This window comes from Mustela nivalis (assembly GCF_964662115.1).
Source record: "Mustela nivalis genome assembly, chromosome: 10".
Taxonomy (NCBI): domain Eukaryota; kingdom Metazoa; phylum Chordata; class Mammalia; order Carnivora; family Mustelidae; genus Mustela; species Mustela nivalis.
This window is the reverse complement of record NC_139029.1, coordinates 108,186,291-108,196,114: the sequence shown is the minus strand read 5'-3', so window position 1 is coordinate 108,196,114 and position 9,824 is coordinate 108,186,291. Positions and strand designations below refer to the sequence as shown.

The window sequence follows — 9,824 nt, the reverse complement described above, 5'->3', positions numbered from 1 at the left end:
AATTACCCATTACAGGTAGACCAGTCTCTTTCCCCCCCAAAACACATAACATCTCTCCAACTTCAAATGTTTAGTCAGTCTATATTCCCCTACCTGGAATGTCCTTGTTCATTTTCACAGAAATTTATATAGGTCCAAATCTGAGCAAGAGGCTTTGCTAGGTACCAGGTTGCAAAGATGAAGTCGGTGTTTGTATCCTGAAGGAGCCCACCACCTAGGAGCTTCTCCCATCTTCCCTGACATTTTGCTGTCAACAGTGGCCTAGCCCATAGGGGTGACAGAGACTCCAAGACCCTGTGCCATCCTTGTTCCATATCATCCCTTGGGTCCTGACTCATGTTGTCTGCCTCCCAGCTTCAGGCCCTCTGTCACAGTGAGTGGGCCTTATTTTCCCAAGGTCAAACACTCCTTGAGGACTGGCCTGTGTTCCTACAGTCCCCCAGCCACCAGAGTACTGGGTATGCTGTCTGCTTCCCGTATACTTGATGACTGACTGGGTCCTAGCAAAGCTCAACCCCTTGCTCTACCAAGCTAGGTTCTGTTTCTTTTCAGACTGAATGTGCTAATGGGTGCAGAGCACTAGAAACTGAGCAAATGAGTGTCTTTTTGCAAGCCAGAAAGAGACATCTTGGAGGGAAGTTTCCCCACCCACTTCCTTCCTACATAAACACCTCTCATCTGCATTCCCTCACCAGCATTTGCATGTTCACAAAAGTGAAATGAGGATGAGATGAATACCAAGAAAATCCTAAAGGGGGAGAAATGTCCTCCAGAGCCATATGGAGCTTTAGTGGTTGGGAGCCATGCAAAGAAACAGGGATCATGGACCTACTAGATACAGACCAATGCTTGGAAATGAGTATGTGCATATGCTTTGGAAATTGGAAATTGGTAGGAAACCAATTTCCATCTTCTCTTTCATCAACTTTACTGAGAACTGAACTTACAGGCCCATAAACACTTAAGGCTACAAGAGTGTGAGAGAGATCAACATGTGTGTGTGTGTGTGTGTGTGTGTGTGTGTGTGTGTGTGAGAGAGAGAGAGAGAGAGAGAGAGAAAGGTTTGGAGAAAGAGAAAGAGTGCAATGTTCCTGAAAACCAGAGAATAATGGCATTCCAAATGCCCAGGATAAACATTTAGTTTTATCTGTGGCTTCTAGATTACCCACTGATTTTCTGTCCCCTGGTGGTAGAAGCAATACTGTATATTGGGTATCATGATACCCAATATGGGGCTTGAACTCATGACCCTGAAATCAAGACTTGAGCTGAGATCAAGAGTCAGACACTTAGCCCTAGTGAGTGACCCAAGTACTCCTGTGTAATACATTCTTGAAATAGTTGAATCCACCACAAAAATTCTGTTCTGCATGGTCAGGGCCCACACAAGAAAAAATTGACAGAATTTAACATCCAAAACTTGTGAATTAGCTCTTGTTCACACTTTCCCTAGCTATGCAGGCATCACTCCAGTGACGTTTGGATATGAGTTCTTCGGCTAATCCAAGTCAAGCAATCAAAAAGCCTTGCAGCCACTCTGGAAAACAGTATGAAAATTCCTCAAAAAAGTAAAAATAAAACATATATGATTTATCATTTCCACTACTGGATATTCACTTGAAGAAAAAAAAAAGCACTAATTTGAAAAGATATGTGCACCCTTATGTTTATTGTAGCATTACTGACAATGGAATTTAAGAAGTAAAACAAATTAAAAAAAAAATAGAAACATGTCCATAAATACAGAAAACAAACCAAAGATTGCCAGAAAGAAGGGGAATGGTGGAAGGGTGAAATGGGTGAGGGGTAGTGGGAGATACAGGCTTCCAGTTATGGACTGAGTAAGTCACAGGGATGAAAGGTACAGATAAAGAATATAGTCAATAGCATTATAACAGTCTGTGGTGACAAATGCTAGCTATGCTTGTTGCCATCCTAGCAAAACATACAGAGTTATAGAATGGTGTACATCACCCAGGCCACCAAGGCCCTGTTGTCTTGAGGAACAGTGAGGGCCCAGCCCCTTCTTGCTCCCCACTGGCCCAGCACAGGCACAGTGACCTGTGCACAGTGGAAGTGCCCTCCATCTTGATAAATAAATGGTGGTCATCCCATGACAACTGCCCTACACAGCCTTTCTTTTCTGCTTTAGGGATCTGAGCTGAAACCCTTTTCTAAGACTATCTGTGATTGCTTCTGTCAGAGTGACAGCAGGCCAAGGGAATCTTCCCCCTGGATTCTTCCCAGTCTCACTTATTTCTCCTGTGCCCAGCCTGCCAAGATCATGGTTGAGAAAAGAGACGATTGATTTCCAAACCCATGTCTTCAGTGCTAGAGCCTGACTCCCCAAGGTCTTGAGATATTCTAAGGCTTCAGTAGAGCTTACTGATAAATTCCATGTTGAGACTTAAGAAACACAACCCTCAACACTAACTTGTTTATGTTCTTTTCTTTCAGCCAAGGTTTTAGGATAAGCAAGTGCCACTGCTTACCTTCAAATTTTGAAACTATTTCATTCTTCCAAGAGTGTATCTTGCCCTAGTATTCAGAACCCAACTCCATGGAGTACCCAACAATTGTGGAACACTCATTCTGTGCCAAATACTACACCCATGTTGTCCATTTTAACCTGTTTTAACATGCAGGGTGGTGGTGTTATTCTCCTCAGTAGATGAGGAAATTGGGGCTCAAGGACTTTAAGTGCCCAAGGGAACCCACTGGTAAAGGTCAGAGCCCCCTTCTAAACACTTCTTGGGGGTGTTTCAAAGATATATTCTAACCATTGCCAAATATGGAGGGCATCCAGGTTTATGCCCTGTGCCATCCCTGTGTGTCCTGGAATCTCTAGCAGGAGTGGGGAGAAAGAATTGGGATGGAGCCCTAGAAGCTCAGAATCCAAGACCAGCCCAGGTGACTCCTCCAGGATCTCATTCTAATTTAGTGCTTGGGTCCCCCACCCAGTCCACCTTATGATAATCACTTCCCTGGGAACCTCAGAGTCTGTGTGACTTATACATATGTAGAGAGATGAGAGATAAGTACTGTCTACAGTAACCACCCGTTCCTTTAATGGAACCTAATGGTTTTCTCAATAGAAGGCAGAACAGAGGACCCCCCCCCCTATTTATTGCCTAAATCACAATATGCACAAAATCAAAGCCATTTGTCCTGTCTTTCTACCAGCTGTTTGCCCTGTCTTTCTACCAGTTCAGGTATAATGTTACTCTGAGCCTAGGTTAAGTCAAAGTCATGCATGTTTAATGGACCTTCAGAGAGCCATTCACCTCCTCAGTTGTTAAGTTTCCCTTAACACAATGCTGTCTTGCTGTCTATGTACCCCACCTATACCACCCCCTCCCCTCTGCCAAACAGAACTTCCTGGAACCCTGCCCTCACACTCCCACAACCTGAATGCCTGCTTGGGACCATCCCAGATGCCAAGGTTCTAAGTCAAAAGTCATGAGTGGGTTTGGAAATCCAAGGCAGCCAGCTCGTAAAGTGATGGGGAGGTGGGGCCAAGGCCAGAGTGAAGGTACCATCACCCCAAGTACTGCTATGCCATGAAGGAAGCTGCCATCCCTGGGGGGTGAGTAAAACCTGAAATTTGAGGAAGGACAGGTGGGTCCTATTGTGACTAGGAACTAATTACAACACTCCAATCCTAGGCCACCTCATGGCCTTAGGCAAGGATGTGAGATGTATAAAAGGTGGGCAGACTCAGAGCATCCCAAACCCCTAAGAATCTCCACACTCCTGCTGCTGGCAAACTTGGTAAGTCTGGCAAAGTGGTGCCTCTCTTTGCAACCTTGTTCTACATGGTCCCAACATGGCTGGGTGTAGGGCTAGAGCTCTGGGTGGTTGGTCAGAAAGAAAGACATAGTTTGGGCATTTCTCTTTTCCATACTATGGGGAACCGATCAATCGTGGTTTGCAAGCCATCCAGCCAAGGGTGTGGGGAGCTTGACTGAGATGGGAGAGGAAAGTCTGCCAAAAGACCAGTGTCTTGAGGATCCTGCTGGTGTGTTATGGGTGTTGTATCTTGCCAGATGCTGAGAGGGAACCAGAAGAAGGAGAGGGCACACCAGCCTTGGGGCAGAGGACCTGGCAGAGTTTCCCTTTAAGGAAAAGGCAAATAAGAGGAGGGAAAAGAGAAGACTGCATTGGGGAACAGGGGTGCAGAGACCCCAAGGAGCACAAAGCAGCAGGGAAAAGATGATATAGGGGCAAGACCTTACTCCAGGAATTTCTACCTACCATTTCTACCTACTATGATGAGTATCTGGGGACTAATTACTTCCCTCTGTGAAGTTGGTTTTCCTTAACTGTTATACTCAAGCTAAAAAGTCCATTTTGTCTGTTGACTCCTTTTTCCTATAGTTATCCTAGGGAAAAGAGAGGCTCCTTCCCATTCTTTTAAATTTTTAGAAATTTATTTAATAAATCAAAACCTTTACACTGTGCTCATCGTGTGCTAGCTACTCTGTGTGGCTGCATGTGTGCATGCATGCACATAAATGTATTATGCATATTTATATCTATGTATTTTATATACCCATTTAATCTTTACAACAACCCTAAGAGAGGTGTGTACAGAGAGCTAAGAAACTTGATCAAAGTCACACAGCGGGTTTGTAGTTTAGCCAGGACTTAGATCCTAGGCAACCCTCTTCCAGACTCCATAGTCTTTTCATACTTTTTGTTCTTGTTCTTGTATTTCCTTCTCTCTCTCTCTCTCCCTTCTCCCTACCTCTCCTGTTCCTTCCTTACCTCATTCCTTCTGTGTTGCTCTGTCTCGAAAAGAATTGAGATGACTTATAGACTTTTAGTCACAACTTATACTCAGCACACATGTACACACACATGTATGCACATTTATACACAGACGTGTACATCTTAAGTTGTAAAGCCATCAGGGCAAAGTGGAAGCAGAGTGGGATGTGAATGTGGCCGACCCTGTCCTCCAGTCCAGAGTGTCTATGGTGAAGGCATTCCTCACTTCTTTTGTCTTTCTGTTTTCAGTTGTGTGCCACCCAGAATGTCTCAGCAGAAGCAGAAGCAGTGTCCTCCACCCCAGCAGTGCTGCCCTCCACCCCAGCAGTGCTGCCCTCCACCCCAGCAGTGCTGTCCCCCACCCCAGCAGTGCTGCCCTCCACCCCAGCAGTGCTGCCCTCCACCCCAGCAGTGCTGCCCTCCACCCCAGCAGTGCTGTCCCCCACCCCAGCAGTGCTGCCCCCCACCCCAGCAGTGCTGCCCCCTACCCCAGCAAACCAAGCAGCCATGTCAGCCTCCACCCAAGTGCAAGGAGCCCTGTGCACCCAAGGGCCAACAGAAATGTCCACCCCCTCAACAGTGCCAGAAGTCCAAGCAGAAGTAAGACCTCAACATGTGACCAGAGGCTGAGCCTTCTGGGAAGACAGAGAGCATGAAGTTCACTGCCCTTTTCACACACAGCCATTGGTCAGCGCCACTCACCCCCGGCTTCAGACTGCAGCCACTGTTCAGGAAAAGACAGCACCAGGAAGGCGGCTTCTTCAAGCTCTATCTCTTACTAATTAGCAACTGCAATTTGCACCTCAGACAAGGATCTGATTCTCAACTATCTACTCATCCTTACTGACATGTATTTACATCACTATGTCTGCTTCTGGGGAGCTTAAGCACCACGCTGAACACCTTTCTTACCACCCTCCCTTCTGCTCCTGTTTTCCAAACAATTAAATGAAGTTCCTCTGGCACTCCTGTCTCAGTCTGGTTCTTCTGTTGCTGGACAATGTTACATTCCTGCAGATTTTGTGCCCCACACCCACTCCAGAGCTGTGCATGTGGGTGCAGGCAGAGGACAAGCATGGTACAGATGCCCTGGTGACCTGTGAGGGGTTGCCAGTGGTCCTGCCAGGGTAAGGATGAGAGGAGGGTGCTTCTGAAGCATGGCCACAAATCCCATACCCAAGGATAGTGAAAGCACCACTGGAACCAGGGGAAGATGATGCCCATCTGGAGAACATGGTGGAGAGAAAACATCCTTGCGGGCTGAGAAAGAGCAAGGGAATCCCCCAGTCAAGAGTTACATAGCAAGGAAGGGTTGAGATACATAAATTACATTTCAGAGAACTGACTCCAAGTGCTCTGGGTCCAAAGGAATTGAGAATAAGGCCTTAAAACCTCTCCCATCAGAAAAGAGAAGACAAAAATTTCTTAAGCTAACCAAATGTGTCACTAGGATGAGCACTGGGTGTCACATGCAACTGGTAAATTATTGAACACTGCATCTGAAACTAATGATGTACTATATGTTGACTAATTGAATTTAAACTTAAAAAAAAGACAATCTATACTCAACACATGATATCCATCATCTATATATGATCAAAATCACAGCACCCATTATTAGTCAGCTGGGGATTTTCCTGAACTATTTCCCCCACAACCCTCCTACTTGGAATTCTTCAAATTTCTGGACGATTGTGGTCATCAGATAATTCATAGCCACAGGTAATTCAAAGTGCTGGTTCCTATTGTTTCTGCTACCCACTCCATCCCTCTCCACCAAATGCCTCTCCTACAAAATAGTCCATAGTTTGGGGCATTAGAACCTCCTTTCCTAATACCTGCCTCCCCTTTCATGCTTCTGGGCTCCAGGGCTGTCCCTGAGGGTCAGCAGAAGCACCCAAAGGGAAGCAGAAAGGAAAATAATCACAAATTAAGCATCTGGATTATCCCCAACACTTTTTTTTACAGACCCTGAGGAATGCATAGTTAGCTGAACACCAAAGTCTTGAGCATGGTTTGCCTGCATGGCTGGACTCCTCTTCTTCCATCAGACTCCTTCTGTGCCTTTTCGGCTGTCTCCCTTTCTTGTATCCATCCCCCATCCCTCTGTCCCACCCACCCCATCAATCCCTCAGTGTAGTCTTAGTACATACCTCCCCTCCTATTTGTGCAGAAGGTGAAGGGGGCTATAAAAACAGAGAAACCAGCACAGGTTCTGTGTCTCTGGGTCCAACAATCCCTGGGAGAACACCCTCATGAGAAAAAGAGTATTTAGACAGAGTGGCATACAATTAAGGGATGACTTGGGTGTACATTCGACAAATGCCTCATACCTTGGAATTCAGAGGCAGAGAGAGTGAGAACATCTTGAAAATGAGAACGCCTCAACACCCCTGCAATTCAATGCTGTCACTCAGCACAGTCTCCAAATGTGTCCTCCTCACCCCCATACATCACATTCCCCCTTCAAGTCTCTCATTTGGACTTTTACCCCTCTTTTCTTACCGCCCCCCACCCACTTCGCAGTGCAACATGAGACTGAATTTTGCCTCCCTGGGCTTCATTTAATTTTCTCTTTACTAATTGCCATAATTAGCACACATGCACATGTGCCTGTGAGTGGACCATCTTGCCGATTTTTCTTTGTCCCCACCATACTGAATCTGGATTCCTGAACCACCCCTCTTCTACTGTGTGATTTGCAGCGAGTTATAGAATTTCCCTAGGCTCACTTTTCTCATCTGCATGGTGGGGGAGAAGATTAGCTGCTTCTTGGGGCGGAAGGGGGAGTTGGTCAATGAGAATGTAAATAAGCAGTGAGCAAGTGCTTGATACGTGTTAGCTATTGCTTTTATTGCTATTCTCCCATTCTGACTGAGCATCGAGCCTACATTTCCACATATCGGAAGATGTGGTCTCCAGATCTTTGGTGATACAAAGGTGTAAAAGGGGAAGGGCGAATTTCAGGGTCAAAGACAGACCAATTAAATAGAGCACAGGATCAGAGTGGGTGTTCACAGGGGGACACAAGATTTAGTTCAGGGCATAAGGATCCCATTTGGTGGTTGCCCTTTACTTCCAGAATATTCCCTGTTTTAACATTTGCCCACAATGAATCCGGCTCTTGACGCAATCCTGGCAGCTTTAGCTTACAGTGATTCTCAGCTACCATTTGGACAGTCATCCCAGTCTCCGTGAGGCAGGCCATACTCCTTGGAGGCAAGCAGGGAGGCTGACAAGCTGAAGAAGCAAGTACGGGAGCCAAGTCCTGAGGGACACAGGTGTGCCAACTTTCGTACACATTGACACCACCCTACTGAAGTAGGTATGACTACTCCCTTCATGGACAGAGGACTGAGCTTCAGAGAAGCTCCCTCCTTTCTTCTAGTAATAACAGCCTGTAGCGGTGGAGCTGAGAGGCAAACTCGGGCGCTCTGGCTCTCTGGTTTCCATCCTCTGTGACCCAGCAAGTGCTCTGACTGTGCTAGCAGCTAGTGGAAGCCTAAAGCCCAGATCCTGTCTTTTCAGAACCCAGAACCCATCAATCCATTCGTGAGGTAAAGTCAGCATGTTTACAAACCTCCACACATTCACACTTGTTTGCAAAAGAGTAGGCACTTGTGTGTGTTCACACCCTCACATAAATTGCACACAGTGGGTTGTTATTCGATGTGCATTCTACAACTTTGCAATTTGACATTGAGCATTGAGAGCAGAAGATAAAGCAGCATTCCAGAAGCACTGATGTGACATTTATGGCCCCCTAGTCTCTCAAAGGTGCAGAGGACTCTGTGGGTCATTCAGGCTGGTGGCAGGAACACCGGTGGTAGGGGGAGTTGGTGTGGTGGCTATCTGCTACCTCTCACAGAAGTGGTTTTAATATTTCCACCATGCAGTTAGCAACACCTGTGTGTGCTAGAATATACCTGCTGAATATCAGCCCCAAACACATTCACTCTTGCCCACTCACTCATGCTTGCACACCCATGCACATAGTCCCACACATAAACATTCATAACCCCTCACATGAGGTCACAACTGATCACACACTGACACACAATTACATGCTGTCAATCACATAGAAGTGACCACACACTGACAAACGCTCACAAACACCTGATCGCACAGATACACATACTCATGGTGGCACTCTCACTCACGTGATGGCACCAGAGCATGGAGCCCATCCTCTGTTTTCATGTCCCAGCAGCTTGTCTTCTCATCTTTCTATAGGTCCCTGCCATATTCCAGTAGGGATGTCTGACCATCACCTTGAGATCCCAGGGAGACAGGCTGATGCTAGGGCTTGGAAGGAGGTGTGTCTTCCTCAGAGAAGAATAGAGTTATATATTTCAAATTAAAAAATCCCCTGAAAGGTGGTGTGGCACAGGAAAAAGAACGCCCACCCTCCTTGAAGCCTGAGAGATCTGGGTTCAAATCCCTTCTTCCGTTTCTCATTGCATAACCTTGGACAACTTAACTTTTCTAAGCTGTAAATGAGAATGACTCGACCTTCCAGTCCCCCTTGAATTTCCAGTTAGAAATTCAAGCAGACAGGCAGTGGCGGTCTGCCCTTCCCTTCCTTCACAGACTCCCTGGGAAAGTGAAGACTTCTCTCAGCTGCCAGTGGCTGTGCCCCAGGGGATCCCTGGCTAGTGATGGATTTCTGCAGCAAGGCTCCAGATCTAACCACCAAGAATCCTTTAGTGAGAGTCCTGCCTGTGGGTGTGGCCCAGGGCAGCCTGCTCCACCTTCTCCTACATGTTGGTACATGTGACCTTGCTGCCTACCATTCCTGGGGGAAATCACACATGCCTGGCACTGAAGACACAGCAGGTATGCCCTGTGCCTGAATCTGCTGAAACTCTTCCTGGGTCACTGTGGTGCCCTCTGGCCCTGTGTGTGTGTGTGTGTGTGTGTGTGTGTGTGTGTATGTGAAAGGCTACTGTCATCTGGATGTCCTACCCAGTGGCAGAGACAGTCACTATTGATATCTGACCCCTGGTTCCTGGCATGTAGTCCTCTCTTCTGGAATATTTATGTTGGCTATCAGG

At 46.6% G+C, this 9,824-nt stretch overlaps 1 protein-coding gene across 1 annotated transcript; it reads left to right on the top strand.

Moving 5' to 3' along the window:
* Positions 1-5,035: 5,035 nt before the first annotated feature.
* On the top strand, positions 5,036-5,663 carry LOC309842004 (uncharacterized protein; the record flags this gene model as incomplete). The annotated part of the gene is made up of 1 exon (XM_082685811.1): positions 5,036-5,663. The coding sequence occupies one exon, from the start codon at positions 5,036-5,038 to the stop codon at positions 5,372-5,374; it is 339 nt and encodes a 112-aa protein (XP_082541937.1). The 3' UTR covers positions 5,375-5,663.
* Positions 5,664-9,824: the final 4,161 nt, after the last annotated feature.